At 40.1% G+C, this 26115-nt stretch overlaps 1 protein-coding gene across 1 annotated transcript in view; it reads right to left on the bottom strand.

Annotated features, from left to right (window-relative positions):
- Positions 1-26115, bottom strand: part of LOC142074833 (ectopic P granules protein 5 homolog) — a 56947-nt gene that overhangs the window by 5448 nt on the left and 25384 nt on the right. The window contains exons 18-40 of the mRNA XM_075135728.1: positions 25868-26012; positions 24853-25050; positions 24214-24324; positions 23332-23451; positions 21556-21722; positions 21127-21354; positions 19145-19268; positions 18211-18352; positions 16951-17122; positions 15810-15972; positions 15080-15222; positions 13309-13465; positions 12126-12320; positions 10808-11024; positions 9852-10012; positions 9525-9732; positions 8773-8848; positions 7753-7856; positions 6645-6820; positions 5602-5787; positions 3132-3341; positions 2850-2994; positions 559-801 (exon numbers count right to left, since the gene is read on the bottom strand). Of these exons, the coding sequence (XP_074991829.1) occupies positions 559-801; positions 2850-2994; positions 3132-3341; positions 5602-5787; positions 6645-6820; positions 7753-7856; positions 8773-8848; positions 9525-9732; positions 9852-10012; positions 10808-11024; positions 12126-12320; positions 13309-13465; positions 15080-15222; positions 15810-15972; positions 16951-17122; positions 18211-18352; positions 19145-19268; positions 21127-21354; positions 21556-21722; positions 23332-23451; positions 24214-24324; positions 24853-25050; positions 25868-26012 (3791 nt within the window). The remainder of the gene's footprint in view (positions 1-558; positions 802-2849; positions 2995-3131; positions 3342-5601; positions 5788-6644; positions 6821-7752; positions 7857-8772; positions 8849-9524; positions 9733-9851; positions 10013-10807; positions 11025-12125; positions 12321-13308; positions 13466-15079; positions 15223-15809; positions 15973-16950; positions 17123-18210; positions 18353-19144; positions 19269-21126; positions 21355-21555; positions 21723-23331; positions 23452-24213; positions 24325-24852; positions 25051-25867; positions 26013-26115) is intronic.

The following is a 26115-nucleotide window of genomic DNA, read 5'->3' as shown; positions in this document are numbered from 1 at the left end:
ATCACACAGAATGTGGAAGAAATCCAAATGTAGTTCCACAAGGATTATGTAAACAGAAAGGAAAAAAAAAACCCCACACCACAGAATTTCAGAGTTTCATCAATCGAGAGTATTTTTTTCTTAAATTAGCCTACAGAACACTAGAGGAGGGGACAAATACCTGTTTTGTCCTCTTGGGATGATTTTTTTTTTCCTTTTTTTTTTTTTTTAAACAAAGTCCTCCCCTTTAGCTGGAAAAATGGCAACCATTACACAGAGCAAATCTGTTTTCACAGAGACAGGTATAGTTTTTAAGAAAATACACAGTTAGAGCAGTTGAAAAACCCAAACCACAATGGCCTAACTTTTTTACATCTAGTTACTACAGCACATATATGTGTGACAGTTGGGAGCCATCAGACACAAAGAAAGGAGCTCTGATTACAGAAACCAGATTAAAACCCAGTTCCAGCACTGGGCAGCGTGAAGCTATAAGGATTCCAGATGATTTTTACTTAATGGGCATCCAAGACTGATCAAAGTCTTTGAGACAAGCAGCAGCAGCAGAGAGGCTCCAACCTTCATTGAAGTAAGCAGCGATACAGGCTTCTGTCGTCTCTGCCATGTGTCGCACAGAGGCCAGGCTCTGACACGCTGCTGTGAGAAGGGGCATCGCTAGCAACCCGTGCACTTTGCCATCGATCCACTTTCGTAAGCTCCCCCGTAGCGACTCAGCTGTTGTAACGCTGGAATTGTTCATCATCATCAGCGTTTCTGTAAAGAGACTGCTGAGGGCCATATGACGTGTTTGCAGGTCCATATCTGAAAGTCAGAAATAAGAGAACCATTTTGGGACAATCACGTCATACACTAGAACCCAAATTCAACTCACCACTGAACCCTTTCTGCAGATACTGAGAAAAGCCTCTTGCTCATCGCACACCTCAATTCCTTGTCTGTACTTATGAAACCGCAATAAGACACCCGTTCCTCGCAGTATCTTCCCTTGATGACAGCTCATTATTCATTAAACAGAGACAGCTGATAAGACTGTAGAACAGAGTACATTGGAGCCCATCTTTCACCTAGGGTCTTTTACCATGACTACAGTGCAAATAAATTGAATGATAAAGCACATTTAGAGTCTCCAAGAAAACTAGGGTATTAAAGCATAGTTTAAAACACAGCTTAGAGTGAAACAACCAAGATTTTAGATGATTCAATTTGAAATATGACCGAGATGAGTCCTGAAATGTTGCAGTCCCCTCATGCATTTCCAGGATTCAAGATTTTCTGCTAATTCCCAGTGTTCAGCCCCAGAATATTTTTTTGAAACCATCTCTTGGCATTGCCTGAACATGTTTTCATGGGCCACCTGTAACAGCACTCTCGAAGCAAAAGTTTCCTGCGCTTGGCTCTTAAAAGTCTAACTACAGAGTAGACCTTTGCACATATTGATGAAAAAAAGCCACCATTGTTATAAAAGAAAATTTTCAAGCAACATCAGGCTTCTTGTGGAAGGAAAAATTTCAACTGGTTATGAAAAAAAAGTTGTGCACAAAGAGGGATTAATCACTGGAAAAACATCATCAAAAGAGGCTGAGACCTCCACACTTGCAGATATTTGGACGCTCACCAGAGAAGGCCCTGAGCACCCTGTTTTAATTTTGAAGCTAGCCCTGGTTTGAGGCGGCGCTGGACTACAGGCCTCCAGAGGTCCCTTCCAAACTAAGCTACTCTGTCTGTATCTACCTACTAAGGAAGAAAAAAAGAAAAAAAAAGCCCCAAAAGTCATCTGTCATGGCACAGCTCTCCCGTAAGGCAAACATCTCTTATCACAAACCAACCGAGAAAGATGATGCCAGGAGGTTAACTGACTTACCTAAGATCGCAACTAGTTTTACAGCCAAGTCCCACTTCACAGGCTGCGGACCACCAAGCAGGACCATCACCAGACACCTGACACCAAGGCCCACCAGATCTGCTGGGACCAGTCCTGGCGCAGTGCCCGTGCGAGAAGTCCAGCCTTCTCCTCTCCAGCTGCCGTCAACAGAAGGTGCTGCCCCAGAGGCTCTTCCAAAAACCTCTGCCAGCCCCCTCCAAACCTCACAGAGAAGCTAAATCTGATACACACCACCGCTTTCCTGCCGCTCCGCACCAGTGATCCTCCTGCACTCCACAGCCTGGCTGAGCAACACGGAGCATTCTCTCTTTCAGCCATTTAACACATGTAAGTGTGCTCAGGGATTCATGAAACAGAGCTGCTCCTCTTATACTGGAGCTCCCGTCTCCTCCAAAGTTTCTCAGCTACGAGGAGTGTCAGCAGCAACAGGCAACCCCTCACTTCTCTTCAAGTCACACAGAGTTTTGCTGACGATGGGGCTGTCCTACAGAGATTGGCCAAGTAGCAATGCAAGTACTTATCACTCTCACAGATTTTCAGAGACTTTCTGTTCACTTTGCTAGCACATCTGTGCGGGTCATGGACAGGAAGAGTCACGAATCCTGACAAGTATTTCGTGTAGTACCGTGAGACGACTGATTTCACCTGAAGTTTTAGTTTGATAGAGGAAGCTCAGGATGATCCTAGTACTAAAACTGAAATCAATATAAACGCTGTGGGTGTGGACACACCATACTACTAGTGTACATCAATATAATTCCCCCACTTCAATATAGTCGGTTTTCCCAATTGCACAACAGTTTAGTATCCCTTCTTAGAACCTGATCCTTCAGGACCAAGAGAGTGTATTTGTGTCATCCTTCCTTTTAAAAAAGATGCAAATGCCAAATAAAATTTTAAAAATTTAAAAACTGGACAGCAAAGAAAAGAATCCCTCAGCTCCTGTGTATTGATCAGTTTTACAAACCTGGAGGATTAAAGATGACTACATCATCTAGCAACTTGGACATTTCTTGTTCCAAAACTGCAAGAGTAATCTTTCCGCTTTGTTCTAAGGTGCTGAGAAATTGAACCACCTGGCGAATGTATGCTCGGCACTTCAGTGTTGCATCCTGGTAATCAAAATTAAAGTCAATTAGAAAAGAAAAAATCATGCCTAGAACTCTTTCCACACTCCATAATATACAAAAGCAGAACATTGCAAATGACAAGAACAGCTCAGAGACACTGCAAAACCAGTTCAACTTACAAGGTGGATGTGACTATCTGAAGATGCACCAAAGCCTGCTGAGATTTTCAGAAGCTTCACTATCAGTTCAGCTGCAGCATCCTTAGCAAGGATAACAGAAGGAGGGTAGTGACTGTTGCAGTAGCTGATGATGCTCTGGTAAGATGAAATGCCCACAAGCTGCCAAGGAAGGGAACTGGTCTGTCCAAGAAGATTTATGAGGGGCGATTCCTGAAGATTTAAAGACATCAGTCTAAGCTCCACCTGCTTTACTGTTTTAAATTAATATTCACAGTACTCAATATTGGAAGGAAGCCCAGGCTCCAAGATTTGAAGTAGATGGAGCAGAAACCCCACAGAAATAGATGACCACTGGGAGTCTGGCTGAAAAGCAACTCCTCATTCAAGCAGCAAGCCAACACATGTATGTCATCTCTAGCATTCACATTACAGCACTCAGACTGCTGCAGCAGCTCTAACCAAGCACAAGTCAGTGAGAGACGTTAAAATTTGACATGTAACCATGTAAAGACAGCTAGAAAGAAATAGAGACCCTACAAGGTAAAGTCACTTCAGTAGAGGTTTAAAAAAGGCATTAAAAATTAGGAAAAAAAAAAAAGAATTCACCTAAGTTCACAGTAGAACCAGGGACAGAAGCCAGGTCCCTCAATTTTCCATTCAGTGAATCATCTACTAACCTGGGGGACTCCTCAAGTGCTTATTCTCATAAACACCATCCTGAACATTACAGCAGCCTACCGTGTCCACAACCCGCACAGGCAGCGCAAGCATGCAGATGGAAAAGTCTCTCTGCCTACACGCAGCGCAGAGCCTAGCCTCAGCTACCGCCATCCTTCTCTCATGGGTTCGTACACATCTGCAATACAAAAGGGCACCCCCTGGACACTGAGAAGCACCAAATTCCTACACCTTATAGAATGAACAAATACCGGAATTGTGTCGATGGCCAACACAACCTATAGAATTTAAGGATCCAGAACTAACCCAAATTAGACTACATCAACAAGAACGTGACACCGGTACATCAAGTACTTCAAGTTGCGCATGCACTGGAACATTGGGCTGAGAAAGTTTGAGATTTAGGGTCAAGGTGTCACAGAAGCGTTCTGGGAGGTAAAAAACGAGTGACAGCGTGTCAGTTTAACACGTTGCTGGAGGCTAGGAGGGAATTCCTGAGGCCGACTCATACAATGTACAAACAGGTATCTTTTGAAGCTTGAGAAGCTTCCGATAAGCAAATACATTCAGGTCAAAGCACGTGAACTCCGGTAATTTTCCTAAACTGGAATACAGTGTTGATCAAAGGCTGCTGGTGACATCTTGACACAGCACCTCGTAACGCCTCAGAGGACATGGAAAACGGAGGACGCTGCAAGTGGGAGAAAGCTGGCAGATGTGAAATGGGACTTCTTGAAAATTACCCAGCCCCTCTGGAAGGGTCCTCCAGAAGCAATGGACTGAATCAGACTGTGCTAGATTTACCCACACAGAGCTCTTGGCAAAAGCAGAGTTTGGAATCAGACTTACTGGAATGCAACCATAAATGGGAAAAGTGCTGAGAAATCAGAGATGATGAAATCCCCCTTCAGAGCAAAATAACAAGAAAACTCAACCTAAGACTCAACAGATGAGGTAATCTGTCCCCAGTAACTCATCAGAAGCAGACAGTGACAAGCTTCTTAAAGATAAGGTCTTCAAGATGTTGTTCCATCATTGTGACTTGTCATCACATCATATGGATTTAGGGGGTAAGAAATAAATGTTTGCAAAAGCAGTTCTGAGATTTATAACTCCTGAGGAAACATGTTCAAGCAGACAAATAAATATTTTCCTTTTAGACAGCTACGGAAAAAAAACTACACTCGAATCAAGTGCTGCTCCTAACCTCACAGGGACTAATCCCATTGCTGAGTTGTGCTTAACACCACCAACTTGAAGCGTGACCTCTGCTTTGCATCTGCTTATAACTAAGGTCCTCCAAAATCAGGAAAAAGAAAAGGAAACAGACATCTTAATCAAGGGCTGGCCTAAGAGACAAGAAAGATACACTACGCAGCATCCCATACTTCACTATGAAAACAACTGCACAGTAGTTTTATATAACAATATTTTTTTTAAAACACTAATGAAACTAACACATATATTTGTTCTTTCCAAAACCCAAAGAGTCATTTTGTAACTCCAGGAAACTGTATTTATTTGCCTACTCTTTACAAGACTACTGAATCACAGCACCTACAGAAGCTTCTTAAAACAAACAGCAGCTCTTCTTTTCTCACAGAAGTTACGCAAAATGCCTCGCATAAGGATTTAGTCTTGGCCATCTCTAGAACACTATTTGGGGTATTTTACCTAGGCACTTCCGAGATAATCATTCTGCAAGTCAGAAAGTCATCATAGCCTCTGTCCTTGCTAGCAAAGGATTATTCTTCTTCTAAGACAGACAGGTATAAACCTTTTCAAAAATTACCTCTTTGCCTATAAGTTGTTCCTCCTTTGCCAACAGGACCATCATGTACAGCAAACAGACAATCATGTTGTGAGTCTGAGGATGAGGGTTGGGATTCCAGGCATCAGAGAGGACACTGACCCAGTTGATTTCACATAAAACATAACCCAAGAATAAGAAACAACTCTTGGGGCTGCCTCTTTCAATCTAGGAAGGAGAAAGGAAAAAAAGGCAGGCACATAAAACAATGTAAGATATAAATACATTCATACTTTTCAACTCCTTAGCCAACCATAAATCCACAGCGGCATTTTAGGTCAGCAGAGGAGTAGACAGACACTGCTTCTCCATCATTTTGCCCCCCACCAGAAGAGTTGCACATGTAAGTTTCTGGGCCTCTCAAACAACCAGTACAGAATATCAAGCTGCTGCAAACCAGAAAGAAATAATTTCTTATAAACTCCTAGCTGCATTACTGCAACTATTTCTCTTCACTCTAAGAGAAAATAAGAAACTCTGAACCTATTTAGAACTGCATGAAGAATCCATCCCAAACAGACAAGCAGTAAATCCTGGAGCATTTCCACATCTATCTGCAGCTTTACCTTGTCTCAGACAACTTGCAAGTGAGAACAACATGGCAATAGTAAGATACATTAACATTAACCAAACACACACTAAATATGTCAGGCTGGACGGGACTCTGACCAACCTGATCTAGTTGAAGATGTCCCTGCTCATCATTGCAGGGGGTTGGACTCGATGACCTTTAAAGGTCCCTTCCAACCCAAACCATTCTGTGATTCCATGATATATTTAATAAATGAGACATTCAGACAGCGCAATGACAGATTACAGAGACTGCCAGCTTTACAACTCCCCACAACTTTGTATAAGACTCAATAGCACTCCTCCGCAAAAATCTTCAATCACAAAATGAGCAGCTGGGAATGCTACAACAAACTTTAAAAGCTTACTTGCTAAAAGAACTGTCTCCAGCTCCCCAGCTATTTTCAAGGGCAACACTGATTATGGACTTAATTCAGCAGATGCCACGTACTCACTTTAAAGAACTCTTCCATAAGCATCTGGTCTGGATGCATTTCCTTCCATGGAAGCCTTCTGAACTCATTATGGAAAGTATAGAGAATAAACTCAGGCATTTTGGGGGCTGTGCAACATTCACAGTAATGCATTAGATGTAACCAGAGAGCCCCATGGTGGCTTGGCAACAGCTTATCTAGATTCAAAGGAAACAGTTGAATTAACAACAGAAAAAATTCAGGGAAGGCTTGATTACAGAAGAAAATCCAATTTTGAAGAAGAAAAACCATAAATGCAAGTTACACCAAAATACATGCATCAAAAGGGAAAAAAAAAAAAGCAGCACATTTTTAAGCTTTTAGATTTTTTTTCTCCAAATCAACAAGTGGGGAAGCTTATGATTTCATGCCCTTCCTTAATCTTTTGAGGAGCTGCTAGACAATAATCTGAAGCTTATAAAATATTCCTTCCATGTAGAACTTCACTGTTTTTATGCAGGGTTTTTTTGTTTTGTTTTTGTTTTTAAAAAAGATTCTATGAATCTGGAATATTACAAAACACGCAATGATATGCTATTTTTATTTATTTATTTCTACAAGATAAGTTTGAATCTAGTTCAACCCTAAAGGTTGTTAAGAGGTATTTGTGAAATTAATTCTTTTCCATTCCTCTATCTAACTACACATTAGGCACAATAAGCAATGCTAAATAGGAGCTCAAAATGATCAGTCCTGGAGATTAAACTACCCGCAAGACTAGCTGTTGAAACAAATGTATTGGTCATCGTGGCATGCTACTGTGTATGTTGTACGGGGACAATATAGAGACCTGGAATGAAGTCATGCAATTCTCATGACAGCTCATTTTGTTTTGCTTTCCTTCACGTTAACTTTGTAATCTGACAGATACGCATTTATCAATCACGTTATCTACCCTTGGCAAGGAAAAAAAGCTGTCTTTTAAGGATGAAATAAAGAAATGCTTCTGGCACCACCGCAGTGATCATCTTGGCTAAAAGTTCATAACAAAAAAAAAATCCCCTCACATTCCACATCTCAATCAAAAATCATTTCTGGTCTGACAGAACAGAAAGTGCCACTACATTAAAACTGCGTGGACTTTACCCACCTTTAAAGCTCTCGTGCAAAAGCTTGATGCAATCTGTAAACAAACAGACCACGGTGGATGCTACAGGAGTGTCGCTCTCTAACCAAGGGTAGCAGGGCTGGTTACTTAAAAGAAGTGAAGCAACACAAATTTCAATGCTGAGTTACTAGACCATAAACAGATCACAAACACTCAAACAATTTAAATATTCCAAAGCATAGTAAGTCAATATAGTAGGTAGTACATAGTACATCAGTATAGAAGGTATCAGCAGTCCTTTCATTCAAACTCAACTCTTTAGAACTGCCTGTTTCTTCCTTAAAAGAGGTACAGATTTTAACGTCACACTGAAGATCCACGATACCATTGAGTAAGCAGAGATTACTTGTTTGGCATTTCATAATTGAATTAAATACCGAAACACAGGAATTTGAGTGACAGCATGTACCACCTGCAGTCAACCTTCTAATTAAATGTTGGAGATGCGCTCACAGCTCAGAAAGCTTTTGGCTTTGGAAGAAAGTCAAATTTAAGTGTGTAACATTACAAATAACTCTCTGTGTGAAGACAGAGGTACACAAGACAGTAGATCATCACAGGACTGATTCAGTCCACAGTTTCTTTACGTACCACTGGCATTTGGGGTTGTATTTGCTTGGCTTTTTTGTTTCGTTTTAAACTAAGGAGTTATCGGTATTACAGAAGCTAAAAAAAAAAAAAGGAATCTAAAATCCAAATTTGAGTGTTTCCAGAACTAAGTGCAATTCATATTTTTCTCATCTCTGCTTCCTGACAAGAGCTTGGTTATATTTCTTGTATCTAAAACAATTACTCAATCCAAGTCTTGGAAAATTTGACTTAAGAAACTCATGAATTAGTTCCGTAATTGTTAAGGATATGACACAAGTCCCAGCTATTTAAGGGAAGGTCATAATGCAGTCATGAATTAGAAAAAAATCAGATAACAACGAAAGCCATTCTTATAGGGTTAAAGTCCTCACTTGAGCAAAAACTCATTTAATTTTAAAATGCACTATATACCTTGCATCTTCCTTATCCAAGACCAGTATCCATGGTTTAAAGAGTCCAGCAATGACTGAATACAACGACTGCAATGCTAGAAGAAGGAAATAAAACATAGAAGTTGCTTTTTTTCCCCTCAAATTAGCAACAGTGAACATATTACACCTTTCCAAACTTGAATACAATGTCCTTTGCTTATTCCAACATTTAATCAGTTCCTCCTGGTCAAATGAAAATTTAAAATACAGTATGCTTATTAGTAACTCTGGTTAACAATATGATTGTTTTAACAACAATCATAAGCATTTTGCATTGCTTAGATGTTTTATTAATATCACTTTAACACATCTGAGATTGTGGGGGTAATGATGATTCACACTTTAAACCTGCATATACTAAAATAAAAGGTTTTGGCGATTTTCTCCAAATCAAAATCACACGATGATGAAATTCAGTAGTCCTTCATTCCCAAACCTCTGCTCAGTGCAAAAGACTGTATTTTGCTTTGCAGAAAGTATGATCTCTTCAAAAATAATTTTAAAGCAAGCTCAAATATAAACAAGCTTCCTCCAACAAGCATGAAGATAAAGCATAAAAGTCCCACATGGCCATGAAGTAGCATCAACATTTCCTGTCTGTATTTTAATGTTCTCATGATTGTACAAATGCAGAATAAGAAGATTTTACTGTATATTTAAAATGTCTTTAACAGAGGAAATTAGAGAAACTGAGTGCCTGCTCTTAAGTAATTTGCTTTTAAGACACACTACCTGCTAGAATTCTGTTACTGCCAACAGGCTCCTGGGCTAAATTGGCAACTTCGGTGTCAATAAGTCGTTTAATAAGATACTCCAGAAATTTATTCACTTCCGCTACATAAGGACTCCATTTTGAAAACAGGCCAAAAGTCCTGAAGTCCGTCGAAGCCAGTCGGAGTTTGCAGAAAGATGTGGAAAGCCATTCTATTGTCTCTCTAACCTGTAAAAAGAAGGGAACTATTAATCAGCTACAGAAAGACTGCACAGCAGTGTTATTTGTCACTGGTGGGCATCTGTTTCAGCTGAAAAACATAATACATCAACCAAAGAGGCACCCACCTGTTCTGCAGAGAGGAGAATTTTTGCAGCATCCCGCAATACAGGACTTTCAGTAGAATCACTTTTCTTGAAGCTTCCCTGTTCAGTCACTGGTGAACCACATCCCAAAGCTTTAAGCGATGCCTTCCAACAGTCAGGGCTTAGAAGCTGCTCTGATGAGCCTTAGGAGAAAGGGAAGGGAATGCATTTGTGAAAGTCAGGAGAAGGATATTAGTCCTTTTCTCAATACGAGTCAGAAAAGGTTAAAATGAGAGCTCCCTACTACTAAAGAAAATTAGGTAAGGCATGAGTTTAAAAGCCCCAAGTTTAAGGGTGAGAGGTATCTCTAATTGCCAAACATAAGCAATTTAACATTCCTCTTGGCATCCACATGCTCTCTTCTGAGAGAGTTTCCCAGGCACTTAGTACATCCCTGGCTACAAACACATACTAAGAGACAGCTGCTGCCTCAGCACATATGGTTTGACAGAAAGGAAGTACTTTTGTTCTCACTGTGGAGGCACAGCGGATTACAGGTAGCATCTAATGTCAACCAGGACATTTTCGGCAGATTTCAGTATCAGTCCCAGGTCTCCGTAACTCCAGTTCTCAGTTTGACATTGAAGGGTGCTCAAGAACAAGGATGCTGCATTACAGACTGTGGCATAATTATAATTAATAAGTGCTTCCATTAATAGAAACCTCTCCTCCATCCTTCTCCTGTAATATGGGCTGAAAATCGGTTGTCACTGATGCATATACTTTGATCTGCAAAAGAGTATTTCTTTCCAGTAGAGCTAAAATATGTCTAATAAAAACATATCACATAGCATGCACATAAAAGTACATATAGAAACTTAAGAAAGTTTAAATCATCCCGTATTTGTTGCTATTTAACTCTACTGCCTGCAGTTCATATTTTTAAGCCAGAAGAATTCCGTACGGAAGGCTTAGCATGCATTGATTCAGATACTTACTTTGCACGAACAATCTTAGGAAATCGCTATAGTGATCAGGGAACTGATACTGGAGAAGGTTAGTCCAATGCTTGCAGAAGATATTAAATGGCATCGAAAAAATATCTTCTTCAGGTTCAAGGCCACATGCATTGAGAGCCAAGTGAATAGAGTCCAGAAGCTTGGTACGTTCAGACAGAGGTGGCTTAGCAACGCTTAACCATTGATTAAGGTCAAACTAGAACAGAGGACAGGAAGCATTTGTAAGTAGAAGCTTTAACAACCGCAACACCTTTAGGAGGAGGGAGAAATTGTCAGGGGAAAAAAAAATCCTGAAGTTTTTATATGTTTAAGAAAAAACTAATGAATTTGCACCTCATTAGGCCTAACTCAAAACCAAGGTAACACTCTCCAAAGGTTATGTTTTAGCATATTGCAGAAGTCCCTGAATTTATGAAACAACCCTTGGAAGGGGTTCTCTGATTCATAAAGATGTGTATGAATTTCCACGCTTCAGCACCACTGCCAAACAAACACTTACAAGCATTAGATGGGCTAATCTCCATAATCCATACATTTTCAGGTGGAAGTGCAAAGCTTTTGTAGCCTTTAGGCCACCTGTTCAGACCTAGGTCAGCAGGGACAATGACGACCTCTGCCACTAAGGACAGCTCAGAGCCATGCCCAAAACAGATCGTCTGCTCTTCACAGCTGTCAAACCTGCCTCTGTGTAACTAACGAAGAGAATCAGAGCGATATCAAAGCCTAAGTATAATAGTAATTGCTCCACTGACAATACACGCAGAGAGTATCATGCAGCCCTGAAACAAGAGATGTGCAAATCACTTGCTCCTACCTAACTCTATGTTTTAAGATAGGCAGGAAGGACATGGGTGCCAAACAGAGACGGAAGATTCAGACACTGTTCCGAATTTTTTTTTTGTTTTGTTTTTATTTTTAAGATATCTGGGATTCAGCGGCTACTTTGATGAATGTCTCTGCAGAGATATCAGGCAGAAGAAGCCACGGAGAGCCTGCTTTAATTTCAAGAGTAAGAGTGCACTGAAGAGTAAGCCCTAGGAGGCACATACTGATACTATCTGGGCTAGGAAAGGGTAGCTTAAGCTTCCTATTTGCTTTCGCCTCCAGCCCCTCTTGAGCTTAAATACAACACATACCATTCAGGATGAGCAACACAGATCTATAGAACCCGTCAATGTTGTTTTTGAAGTACCAGATTTGCACCTCTTTCCTCCTCAGCCTAAAGTCACGTTCTTTAGGGAAAGAACACCCACAAAAGCAACCCACAAACCAGATGCAGTATTCACGAGTACTTTACCTTTGTCAGCAGCATGAAGACAACATCACTGTTATCCTCACTCAGAAAGGCCACGACTTTTTCGTATAAGGTCACAAATTCGTTAGGAGAGGCAACAGGAGTGAAGTAAGGAGAAAGGAGAGTACAGAGCCTTCGATTCTGCAGGATCGTCTGGAGGAGACGCTTGCACTCTGACTTGGTCCCACTGACGAACACCTGAGGGAATTGGGAATGATGAGAAAAAAAGCCTCGTATAAATCTATTGGGAAAAAAAATCCACAAACTTAGATCTTTTTGTCAAGACAAGCACAATTTTTGGTCCTTTTAAAAAAAGAAAGTTTTCTCAAAAATGACACACTGTATGAGGTCAACTAAATACTGCTGTTCCACAAAATACAATGTAAAATAAACATGTTTCCCTAGCACACTTAAGAACTGCACTTGTAACTACACACACATTGCATAAAAATACCTAGAAATCCAATTTTTTCTGATGGGTTAACAAAAGAAAATGAATCCAGATTTCAGCAGCCCTCCTGACCTTAGGAAAAGTTTAAACAGAACTATGCCCACAGAGAGCTCTTCAGCACCTCAGCTGTTAGAGGTGCTTAAGGACAGCTGCACGTGGAAACAAATTGCATTTAAGAGATGAAAATAAATGCCTGGACCCAAAGCAGAGGCTAATGCTTTTTCTTAGAGTACCCACATAATGTGTTCCCCACGGCAAATATTACCAAAAACAACAAGCACTTATGTGCTCTACCAGCAAACTTCTGGCTAACTCTACACAAAGAATATTTATTGCAAGGCTGTAGAAGAGAGGTGTCTAAACACAGAGGTTGACAAGATATATGTCAGCTAGAAAATTATCTGTAACAGCAAAATATATGCCAAAACACTCTTTTATGCACTGGAAGTACCCAAACTTTAGTTACCTGCCCAAAAATACAGCCTACCTTAGCATTTAACTAACACGGCGAGCATTTATTAGCACTAAGCAGGCATCTCAGAGCAACAGTTTTTATTTTGCTTATATGCAAGCTTGAACTCTCCTAAAGACTGTGCATATCATACAATTAGTTGAAAGGAAAATGGGATAGAAACTTAGAAGTTAATTTTCAGGCTTCTGAATGTTTTAGACCCCCAACATCAGCAGGCAATTGGGATAAGCATTAGGCATCCAAAAATCAGAGAATCAACTCACTTGGCCTAGAATCTCGATGCAGGACGTGAAGAACTGTCTTGTGGGAGGATTGCGTTGAGTTTCATCGCACACATATTCCACTAACGTAAAAAACAAACTAATTCCGACTTTCTTAATTGCAGGCATAGGCTGCACCTTGTAGATATTTATTAAGGCCCTGAGGAAAGAAAAAAAAGAAAAAGAAAAGGCAGATTAAATTTACCTATGGAAAATAACCTGTGATAATAAAGAAAGTTTTCTGGCCAATATATAGCCTTGAGATGGGTATTTCTGGCTTACATGATAATCAAGCATGGTTTCACAGAGTCACAGCATTGAGGTTGGGAGGGACCTCTGGAAGACATCTGGACCAACCCCCCTACTCAACCAGGGCCACCTACAGCTAGTTCTCCAGGACTGTGTCCAGACAGCTTTTGTCCATGTCCAAGAATGCAGACTCCAAAACCTCTCTGGACAGCCTGTGTCACCCTCACAGTAAAAAAGATGTGTCCTGATGTTCAGAGGGAACCTCTTGTGTCTCAGTTTGTGCCCACTGCCTCTTGTCCTATCACTGGGCACCCCTGAAAAGAGCCTGGCTCCATCTTCTTTGCACCCTCTCTTCAGGTATTTCTATACATTGATGAGAACCTCCAGAGCCTTCTCATATCCAGGCTGAACAGTCCCAGGTTTAGCTCAAGTAATTTTGCTGCCTGAAATGGGTACCTCCAAAGCTTAGAAACGCTCCATAATCAGTCAGAAAGTGATCATCAAAAGATTTTTCACAGCATAGTTCCAATAGATTATTTCTCCCTCAAATCACAGGTTCGTCATGTTCTTAGGCCATTCTCAACTACATTTGTACTGCAAGAAAATTTACCTCATTTTACTTAACAGGCTCAGCAATAAAAGAATTAAAACAGAATGAATCTTTTCTTGTGTATTGCCAAATAAATGTTTTATTGAGCTCAAACACCCATCTTCACTTTAAAACATGAAGAACATGCAATTCCACAGATGTAAATCCCAAGAACTAGCTCATTCACAGAATTTTTCAGATTAATGATCAAGAATGAACGTGTAGAAATAGTAACCAAATATTTTTAGTGAGTACAATCTGTAGGAAGCCAACTACACGAAAAGAATCCGAGCAGAAATCTAAAAGACTGAGAAGAATGATGTTGCAAAACTGGACCTCTGGGATGAGCTCTAAAAGGCCTTCAAGAGGAAGGCGGCCTTGGACTAGTCCATTTATTCACCCTCCCCCCAAAAAAGTGATATTATATAGTCCTCTTCCACTGCACGATTTTGTTTCACATATTGAAAAGCTACTTCAACTCATAACTCTCTATTAAAGAGTTATGTCCTGAGTATTAGAGGGAAAAACCTACACAGAGATCTATTAAAAAACATATAGTTTAGCTTATGGCTGAAACAGCTGTGGTACAAGTTTGCCATTTCCTGAAGTTTAAGATAGCATCCCTATCATCACTGAGCGTGCTTTTGCAGGGTTAGAAGGGCTATTCTAATACACAGTACAATAATTTGAAGTGGGAAACAATACTGTGTGCCCTGAGGAGGCTGAATGACCAGCAGTTAGCTCTTCTGATAATACACAGTTATTCCTTTAGAGGTCTGTGTCACAAACATACAGGTCTCAGGATTCCAGCTCTGTTGTTGACCCAAGCTGATAAGCATTACGAAAAACACACAAACAAGTTCCACATTTTAACTCTAATATACAGAAAAAGAAATATAAAACATCACTACCTAAAATAGTGTCTGAACAACCTACGTTATAAAATTTTCCACATGTACTGCTGCTTCCACAACACCCAGAGAAGGTGGCTTCGTAGCTTCTGCCTGCAGTTGTCTCACTTCTTTACGCAAAGCATGAAGCTGCTGGCTCACTGCTTCATTTTTATGTTTCCCTTCAAACTAAATGACAAAAAGACACATATTCATTTCAGAATAATATCTCTTGCTAAAATTCTTTGATGTTGCACCTATTTGTAAAAATGAAGCAGAGCCCAATAAGAGAACTCTGAATATAGATGGTTTTCCCCTGAGAGTTTCGATCAGATTTAGTACATCGTGCCCAAGCACACATTCTTGTCATGTTCCTATTTAATTATCACACGCTAATGTAATTCATGTCTTTTATCTAAGACTGTAAATCCACAGGGACTGAAACTTAGAGAGGATCAAGAAATTCATACACCAAACAACATGGGAATATTTCTATAAACATTTTCATGCTTCTATTCCTATCAGTAAGCATATTTCCTACATTCACAAATCGGGAAGCAGTTTAGAATGGACGCTATGAACAAAACAAATTTTATTCAACAACTTAATTCTTCAGCTGTTGATCTGCATCTCCTTTTGAGCATTACATACTAGGTATTTCAGGTAACTATTATGTGTGTACGGACTTATTTGGTCAACTGCTACCATTCCTGTAACCAGTCATTTCACTTTCTTTATCCACAGCCCCAAAACAGAAGTGATGCCACGTCTCTAACCTGGATTGTTAGAAGAGCTGCTCCCTGGCAGCCTTTATTTGAAGTTCCCCGGCACTCCAAATGGAGGGTGATCTGCTCTTCCCGATTGACGTAGAGCTTAGGTACTGTGTCCAATATCTCACTATTGAGAGCAACATGCTGAGATTCCCAGAGAGCCGCAGTTCTGAAAAGTATTTATTAATAATAAAGTTACCAAAATCTTTACTGAAAACAGTAATGCTACGAATTTATAAGCAAGAGATGAGCCTTCAGTGTAATGTGCTGTACAAAGACTCATGACACTTTCCTAGAAAACATAAAAGGTTATTAAATGAAATTGACTTAAAACTTCAAAGTAATAGCACTTCAAAGTAATAAAGAAATAGGTTCAAAAGAACAAACCTACTCAAGTCTGCATGAGTTCTTTTTAATCATTCTATATGACAACCTGGAAGGAAATTAAATAGATCCCCCTCTGTAGGAAATGCAATTTTCCACCAGACAAAAAAAGCCAGACTGTGGGATGATTCAGTCAACAAAAAAAAAGCCCACCTAAAATTGCTGCTGGAATTGTTTAGACACATCCTCTCTTGGGCTTAGTGAGTTTTGGGGTTTTCTTTTGTTTGGGTTTTGGTTTTTTTTTAATAATAATATTGATATTAAATGACTACATTGGGCAAGAACAGCTATAGACTCATCAGCTGTGTTTGAAAATACTTCAGCTGGATTCTCTTAGTAGGAATATTAAAAACAAAGTATCTTCTCTTTCACACAGAAGCCAATAGTCCCAGAAATCAGATTTCTCTCTTCGGGGTTCACACTGCAGCTACTACATTAGTGCAAAAGGGTTAACTAAATTATTGTCAACAAATAGGCTTTATTTTACGAAGTATGACAAATGAGAAAAGAAATAGTAGAAGTTAGATGTCAACTGATGTAATCTCAGTCATTAGATAAGACTTGTGTACTCTTATCTTAGTTGAAGGAGTGGAATCATAACATGATAGCCAAGAAAAAAAAAAGAAAAAAAAAACTGAGACAAGAAGCAGAAGTCAAGTACTGATAGTCTTGTGCCAACACCACAAATGAGGCTGCTGTAAAGGGCACCTGAAGACACCGCTAGACACGCTAGTCAGGCAGAAGGACAACAGCTATGTCTTACTTGGCATGTCGCTGCAAGACGTTAAGGTCCATGCGCATGAGCTGAATTGCTTCTTTCTGACTTACTAGACTGGCAGAGGAAATAACCGGCACAGGAGCTTTCATCGTCTGGAGCGGAAGAAGGGGCTTGGGAGTATCAAACTTCTTCAAATTATTCATTATCCTCTCTTTGGCTAGAAAAGAAAGCAGAAGCAAGTTTTGTCAATAAGAAGAGTTTAGCAGAAACTGAACAAAAACATTTTTTTGCATGAAATATTTTTACCAGCAGACATATTTCTCAGGATTCCTCCCTTTTTTTTTTAAAAAAAAAAAAAATTTAACTAATCTTCCTGGTGTTGTTGACAAAGTTTATTTCACACAGCTAATTTTCATGACCAGCTCCATCACACAAACATTAGGACCCAAGGCTCCATTGCTTTCCTTGTTTTCCCCAGACACTCCTACCTTCTACCTTTCCAATTTTCCTCTTAACACCCCATTTATTCCCCTCGTCTGACAGAGGCTCCCAGACCCAGTCTGCTAAGCCAAATTCATCTTCCTTTCCCTACAATTCATCCTCGTCACTAGTCTTGTCAGCTCCAATTCCTTCACAAAGCACTGCCTCTCTCCGGGTCAGCTCTCTCCTCCTGATGATTTCCATTCAGTTCCTTTGCCCAAACAGTGCCAATTCACCTATGAAACTATTCCAGTTTCCTTCTATTCCCTCCCTCCGCTTTTTTAATCAGCCCCAAAAAGATCCCATCTCATCATATCCTTAATATACCTACCATGACTATTATCCCCTTCTGTGCTAGAACAACCCTTTCACCACATCAAAATTCCAGGGAAACAGCAAGGAAAGGCATTGGGAACAACAACAAAAAAAAACTAAAAACAGAAACAATCTTTCTGTTTTCAGTTACAGTGGTTTTTGCCTTTGCTTGCAGTCGTCTCTATCTAAACTTTGGGAAAATTCCACCTGTCTGGAGTATGCTCCGTGTGGAGGAATCTTTGGGAAGCTCACCCATGAAGCTCTAGGCATAATATGACCTGCTGTTCTGTGATGCGGCAAACTTTAAACCAAAAACATGGATGTTAGCTCCTACATGGGCATCTTGGTGAGAACACCATGAAAACTTCATGCAAAATACTGTACTCATAGAAAACAAACTGTATTAATATCTTTATTCACAGACTTTATTATGTTCCTAAAGAAACCAGGGCTTCAACATACTAATATTCTTTCTGGCCCAGTTTCATTAACAATATTATTATCTCTTACCTGATAAAGGGTTGGTGAAATCTCTTTGCCCTGCAGAAACACAGGTTGTATGTGATTCAAGCTGAACCGGCAGCCAAAGGTTTAGAGCTTCCTGAAACTCATGGTGTACGAGTTCAACATTGACATACTCCATCCACAAATCCTAAAGCACAAAAGAATTAAGTTATCATTCCCATTTTGGTCAGTACCATATATCGTGCATCCATCCCAGTCGCTGGGGAACTAAAATAAGTACGTAAAACTAGACCCTGCAGTTTTAAGTCACAGGAAAATTATTACTAGGAAAAAAAAAAATTCTATACTGAAGAAAAAAGCTGCAGAATTTTTATCACATATAAGCCACTGAAAAGCATTCGTGACACTTAGAGAAGAAATCTGACAAGCACACACAGCATAATTTCTAACAAATAAGACAGAAAGGGTACAGATTCTTAAAACTCCGTTCCTACAAAAGGAACACAGAGGAAACCAAAACAGGCTAAAACATCGTGGTGTGATTAACTGCAATCAGGTTAAAGCAGGCTGCGTTTCTAGTAGTCACATACACTGGAGGAGTAAAAACAAAGCGGGCATGAGAAAATGCCCGTCCAAAATCTCCCCTCTTACAGGTTTTTTAATTGTACTAACTCTTTAGACTTACTGGACAGAATAATATATGCTTCCCACTCGCTAACTTATATCTGACCCTGACGTATTACAGACTATCAACATAAGCAGATTTAGGCTTCTGGTCTTTTGTCATTTAAAGATCCAACTTCAATAATTCTCTAAAATTATCTTAGAACATAAAAAGAATTACAGAACAGTACAGAATAAGGACTGTGTTCTCCTTAAGATATGCAAGAAATCTGCTCATGAGTCCTCGCTCAAATATAAAGGAAGATGGTTTGGGATAGCACAGGATCCCAGATTGCCAGCGTCATTGGCACTTCACCTGTTGATTCTGCATGACTTTAGCAAGTCTATGTGCATCATATTGCTTCGGTAAAGAAGGAATGTATGTGTCTCCTTTCTGGAAACTCTCTTCTTCCAACCACAAAACAAAAACATTACAAAGCCTGAGAAGAGAAATCAAAAAAGGAAAACAATAAATCAATGTGAACTTTAATTGTACGCAGAGCATGTATTACACAGGCTTTAGAGTTAAGGCAACAAATCATGCTACAAGGTGACATGTCTCAAAACGTAGGTGTTTCAGATGCTTTGTGACTAGTGTACTAAGTGTCAGTTCAAAGACCAGCAGTGGAAAGAAGTTATTTAGAGAAACATGAAGGGCAATAACCAAGAGTAACAGGACAAATTTTGAAAAGGAAAACATTTATGCAAATTAGCAAACATGACCCAGGACTGGAAGTGTCTTTTACGTCAGGGAATCATATTGACAACCCCATTCAAAAGACCAATGAAGGAAAAAAAAAAAAAGAGAGTACATCTGAGCAAGTTTGGCTTCTCACCCCAGGACTTCTGTAGAGTGTCTGCTCTAAACGCTCACACCTGAGTTACATTTTTTAATTTCTTGTCAGACTCAAATTCATGGCTAGTTTATTCCCATTTCCTCCTCTGCTAACACTGTGCTTTAACATAAATATACTTCTTTCTTCAACTGACATCACTCTACTGAGGGGTACCTTTTTTATAATTGCATCATCCAAGCTTTCCTGATTAAATACAAGGGAGAACTAGAATACCATTAAATCTTTGCACTGTGGTATTAAATATCACTAGCAAACTCCTGTTTTCTGTATCAGTGTCATTGGTGAAAAAATGGAAGTAGTCAAGTTCTAAGAGTCAGCCCTTATGAACTCAACCAATATCTTCCCTCCTGTCTAGGTGGTCATTAAACTTCCTGAGCATAAGATTTACTTGGCTGTAGAGCAGTCTGGTTTTATGTTGCAGTGTGGAACTCCTTTGAGATGAAAGGCTGACAAAATATTAATCAAGTTCCACCCAGTGAGCATCTCTGGATTATTTTTCACATATGACCGAGGAGGATTTATGATTTCCCTTGCTTGTTTGTACAGTACCTATTGATTACTGGAGGGGATGCACTTAAAAGAAGCTCAGATCCTGTATGCCCAAACCCCCTGAACAAGGGACTCTCCCCAAATAATCCTTTCAACTACAGTTTCTAGGAAAATCCAGATCGTGTAATACTGCAAATATTTCTTAAGGCAGACTTCTCAAACCAAAAGTCTCTGTGTAACAGAACCACGGACTTCTGAACAGCATAGCTACAGGTTCAGTGTGCATGAGATACGTGGCTCTTCGAAGTTACCACTCCTTCCAAAAACGAGCGTTCATCAACCGGGTTGCAGTGAGTGAACATGCACATCTCCTTAGCCTACTCCAACACAAGGAGACCGTCTTGTGCTAACGTTTTGCTTAAGGAGACATATCACTTTCCAGCTGGGGCAGAACACACTTTTCACAGCTCAACTTTAGCACGATAACTGGGTAAACTGCACTAATTAAATCATGTGTTGAAATATCCAGTAAATTCCCTGAAGAAGTAATCTTATTCAGACTTAAGTTTGGGCCCTAGTCTGTGACAAACAGATGTATACGCACAAAGTAGCACTTCACATTTATAGCTAGTGATATACGTACCAGTAGCAGGTATGTCTAAACCACAAATATTTTACCAGTATGGGGATGCCATTAATGAAAAAGCAAAGCTCTCTCCTAAGGACAACTCTATTGACAATGTTTTTATTTTTAGTAGTAAAATCAGCTCCCCCTCAAACAAAAAATATTCTATCAACAGAGGAACAGATTTCACCACCAGATATAACAAGTGCCTGCAGTACATCTAGCCAAGGGTCACATTGCTTCACGTCTCCCACAGCTAAGACCATGCTCTAGTCGTTGCTCAGGTGGTTGCACTGAATAAGATCGAACTGGGCAGGCTTTTTTTACCTGACAAGTTCCTTATGCAGTTCTGGTGAAGTCAGGTAATCTGATGAGCAGCTTGCCTTCTCTGGTGATCTGTCACTGCCCTCCACGGGACTCTCCACTCTTAGTGCTTTACTGGCAGCGTGGTGGAAGTCTGCTACCTCTATTAAGCGCTGCTTCATTTCATTCAGTAAGTTAATATGAGCTGCACTCTGGAAAAAACGTCTTCCAATACAGCCATCTACAGGTAATCTAAAAATGAACAAAAAGCACAACAAAGTCTTGTTGCAAGCGTCAAATCAGCATCTCTGCAAATAAATTGACTCTTTAGAAAAGCTGCTGGTACCCACCGCTTTCGGACACAGTCTTAGTGTGAGGCACTTATTAATCTCACTTGCAGTGCAAACTTCTTAGTGCTTCCTATTCTGCTAAAGCTCTTGTGATCAGACTCACCCATATTGTGGTCCTGGTCGGTGAAGGTAAAGGAGGAAGAATTTCTGCCAGATTAGTGGCATGAGAGGGTGATCGGCAGGGGTAGCAAGAGCCTGGTGAGCCCAGCGGTAAATCATGAGCCTCTGAAGGGAAGGTACGATGGGCAGCTTCAGCTGGGTCTGTGCTTTCTGCAAAAAGAACATTTTCAGACAAGCGTTCTGCTGTTGTTCCTTGTAACAGGCTTAACCCAACAGATTAACACAGCATGAAAACTCAGCAATTATGGAGGAGAAAACTTTGGAAACATTCACACATCTGTTACAGGTCTTAGCAGAAGAGCTGCCCAGCTCACAGTTGCGTTGGACAGCTGTTAAAGAGCAGTGCTACACCTCTGATGCTTACAAACAAAGAAAAAAAAAATAGAATGCATGGAAAGGCTACTGTGATGCAAGGCCAACATATGCGCCATTGATGTTAATTACACTTAATTACTGTTCTTCCTCACAGAGGTAGATGTTCCTGGTTTACGCTTCCGTAAGACCGGTGGTGTTACAGAACAAAGCAGCAGCAGCAAAGCACACAGCAGTAAAAATAACAGCCTTAAGCCATTTGAGGACACAGAATCCTACAGCCTGCTACACTTTTCACTTTTTCCAGACTACATTCCATACAGCCCTATTGAAAATCTAAAACATAAAGTAAAACTAATGCGAAGAAAGAATACAGAAGAAAAAAAAATTATTTTTCTTCTTGAAAAACCAGAACAAAGGCAATGCAACATATGAGCAGCAGCACTCCGTATTAGCAATACAGAACACTACTCCACAGACCCACTAAATCATTAAAAAGTCATAGGTCAAGCTCGCATGGACTGTGCCTGAAGCAGGGGAGGGGAGGCTTTTCTGAGTGCCCAGGTCTCAGCGCAGACCCTGGCACGACCTCATCACCCACACTAGACCCCAGGAACCCTCAGCACCCTTTTCCACACACTCCCCACACACTGTCTCACTGTTTTCCAGGTAAATCGAGACACGCAAGCCAAGGGACAAATGTTCTCCAGACTAGTCTCCAAGGATGCAAGACATGTACAACCTGGACATAGCCCAAGAAATCCTATTTTCGTAGAGCTTCTAGACTACCTTCTTCATTAAAACACACTGAAACAGTTGAGATGAAGGATGGGCCAAAAGTTACGCTTTGCGACTGGACAGCTTTGGTTTCCACTTGCTTCATTCCAGAATTTCTAAATGAATTTGGGCAAAGAACCTGGAAAATGCTGCAACATGGCTTAAAGCACACCTGACTAAGCGTCTTGTTAAGGGAGAGACCTAAACAGTTCTGAAAGTCTTGAAAAAATAATTCAGCAAATACAGAGAAAAGTAAAGCCCAAACCTCTGCAAAACTCAAATCATCTGAGAAATGCTCTTTGAAAGACAGACACATTTTCCCACCTGTAAAATAAGAGTATCTGCACTCCCCATCTCAGTGGTATAGAATAAATCCACTGAAGATCGTGAGGCATTCAGATGATCCAGAAAATCATGCAAGACCACTAATTAGTGACTGTAAATAATGGTATATTAAAAAACAGGTATTTGCATCGTAGTTTTTAAACATTCAACTCAAAATGTAAAGGAAAATTTTTGAGGTGTATTTTCTCCTGGAAAGCCAATGATATAAAGCATTAGTTATGCTTTTATCTTGGTAAGAAAAAGCACATGAGATAAAAACTAAACAATACAAGAGAACATTTTTCTCCAGTTCTCTCTGATAAAAGCAGAGGAACAGTTCTCTCACCTTCAAAGCTTGATCAGGAGTTAAAGCATTAATAACCAACTCCCCCTCCACAACTCTGCGAAGCTGTGAATCTTCTTCAAATATTGACTCCATATTTAACACCATCCATGAAAACCAGACCTGCACAACACAGTAATAACCGAAACATTGATAACAAAATGGCAGGGGCAGGATGGGGAAGCTTACTGTTTTCTTAAGAGGAACACGTCTTTGCCAGATTCTCATTACAAAGTTGCAAAAGCAGCATCATATCTCAACAAGAAAACTGAAAACCAGTTTCCTCCTTATCTACATTCAAATATCCCCTTTGTATTCTATACGATCTTGGGAAAGAAAGGGGAAACCAGGGACAACTGATAGAATTATCCAGAGAGTTCTGGAGGAAACAACTTGCTCAAACAAGATCTCTCTCCCACCTGCACTACACATCTCCAGTTGGGGTACTGCAGGTTTTTTCTTTTTCACTCAAATGAGGAACTTGCTTAAGCAGAGAGAAAGCAACTGGTATTCAAAATATTTATCAGAAAAAGACTGATCAAATAGAAGAGTCAGGCTTTACGTATTTTCTCTAATTAAACATATCAAGAACAATTGAAGATAAAACAAATCTTAACTAATAAATCGTATTATACGAATTCTTGGATACAGATCAGACAAACTTTCTCTGTGCAAAACGTCCGTGTTCCCGTTAGTGTAATAAACCCAAAGCATTCTCTTAGGCTAAATTAGGATTTCATCACAAGAAAACTCACAAACACAGGGATAGGAAGAAAGAGGGAACAAGAGTAAAATCTGCAAAAACCTGCAAAAGCAGAAAAAACCCTAAACGCCTCTATATTGCTTATCCCAGGGTTATTCATACAACACCATCATACCACTTACCTGAGAGGAATTGGCATTGCCCTCAACAAAGGAAGGTGTCACATTGCCTGCCACAATCCAGCTAACAAGCGAAGACAGCAGACCTTTGTCACAATGATAGCCCAAAGCGTTCTGCACGGAAACAGAAAACATTTGGGTTTTTTTGTAAGCAGATGATTTACAAGCTACAGGGATGTCACGCCACCTTCATCCAGGTTCCTTTCTGCCTCACTTCCCAACCTTAGCTCAGCCAGCCACTACTGAAGTGCTTGCTTGTACTTTATTTCTTTTTCAGTGAAAAGATTCTGTTATAGTGACAGTGTCTGTTTTTCAGAGGAGGAAGCTCTACTTTTGTTCTAAATACACTACAGAGCATCTGAAATGCAAAGACTACAAATTAATATACTATGATAGAACTCACGTGAATAACTTGTATTCCAAATAGGTTTTAATTCTTACTGTTATTATTATTATTCAAATATCAGGTATTTCACTAATCAATCTACTCAGAAACAAATCAGATAACATAACCCCATTACCACTCAATCATGATTGTTCCTGTTACATTTCAGGAAAATACATTCACATCAAAATTAGAACGAGCAACACACGAACTGACCACTTACTCAATAGCCACACCATCATACCCCACCCGTTTACCTTGTGTTGCTGGTAAAGCAGCTTTTGTACACAGTCCTCCTGACTGTACTGAAAAGCAGCTTTACATAAGTCATCCAGCAAGAAGAGTGTTGCCCGGTCCCTGTGCCACAGCTGCTGGCTGGTGAGGACCTGAACCCAGAACTCCAGCACCGCAGCCGGCCCCACTCCGTGTGGCTGGTCACTTAGAAAAATGTGAGTCTGCCAAATTAAAGGGTAAAATTATTCAAGAGATTGCAGCTTCAATTAAAGGCTAAGAATTTATTGAAGAACTGCTTAACTTGCATAAGGCTGTGGGCCTATCCTTAAAATAAAGGATTTACGATGATGCTCTCTATGCCCATGTAAAAACAGCTTTGTCCTCTCCAACCTCCGTAAGAGATTCTGCAGCCTGGGGAGCTGAGCATCTTGTGCAATCAGCAGAAACAGAGCAAAAGCCACAAGTGGGACCCCTGCGACCTGCAGGTATAAACGGCACCTATTTCTGAAGCGTAGCCTGCTGTTCCTGCAAAAGGACTCCCCAGAGTAGGTATGCTTCCCTTCAGTCCTTACCCCTCTCTAATATTAGTGGGCCTTGGTTCTTGACCTCTCTGCGTTTAGAAAAAAATACTAGTTTCTTAACACGGGAAAATTTTTTCATACCCTAGCCATAAATCAATGGTCAAAATCAAAGCTTTCAAACATTAATATACCTGCTGCATTCCTCAACTAACACAAGCGAGAAAGGAGGACTGCGTATTACATTCCCTTTTTAGGCAGTTTTGACCTGGTCTTAGAAAACGTGTTTTCCAAGAAGTCTGGAAGGCACATATTGTTGCTATCTCCAGTATCACAGGTATTGCCAGATTTAGGCAAGTTTAAGTGGAAACCAAACCCAACTATTCGTACCTCGTGGCTGCACAACTGCCAGATTCAGTATCCTTTTTCTAATTTTAAGCACTAGCTCAGTGAAAAAAGCCTACCTCTTTTTAAAAACTACCTCCTCCCCCCCTTTTTTTTTTTAAAATAATCTTCTTACCTGTATCATACTACTGAGCAGCTTAACATTTTCTCCATAGCTCACTCCTGTCAAGTGCTGTGTTACTTTATGGGTAACCTGCTGGGTCACGCCTTGAGGGACTCCACTATCCAGATGAAGGAACAGTTGGATGTAAGATAAAAACCTAGGGATGTCAACAAATTAAATTAAATTCTAAAATTTCTTCTACAGCATAATATACAGAAAAGCTACTTCTAGAAAATTTAAAACCAGCTCAACAGCATTGG

Source organism: Calonectris borealis, chromosome W (genome assembly GCF_964195595.1).
Source record: "Calonectris borealis chromosome W, bCalBor7.hap1.2, whole genome shotgun sequence".
NCBI classification, from domain to species: Eukaryota; Metazoa; Chordata; class Aves; order Procellariiformes; family Procellariidae; genus Calonectris; species Calonectris borealis.
This window is presented reverse-complemented; position numbering and strand designations above follow the sequence as displayed.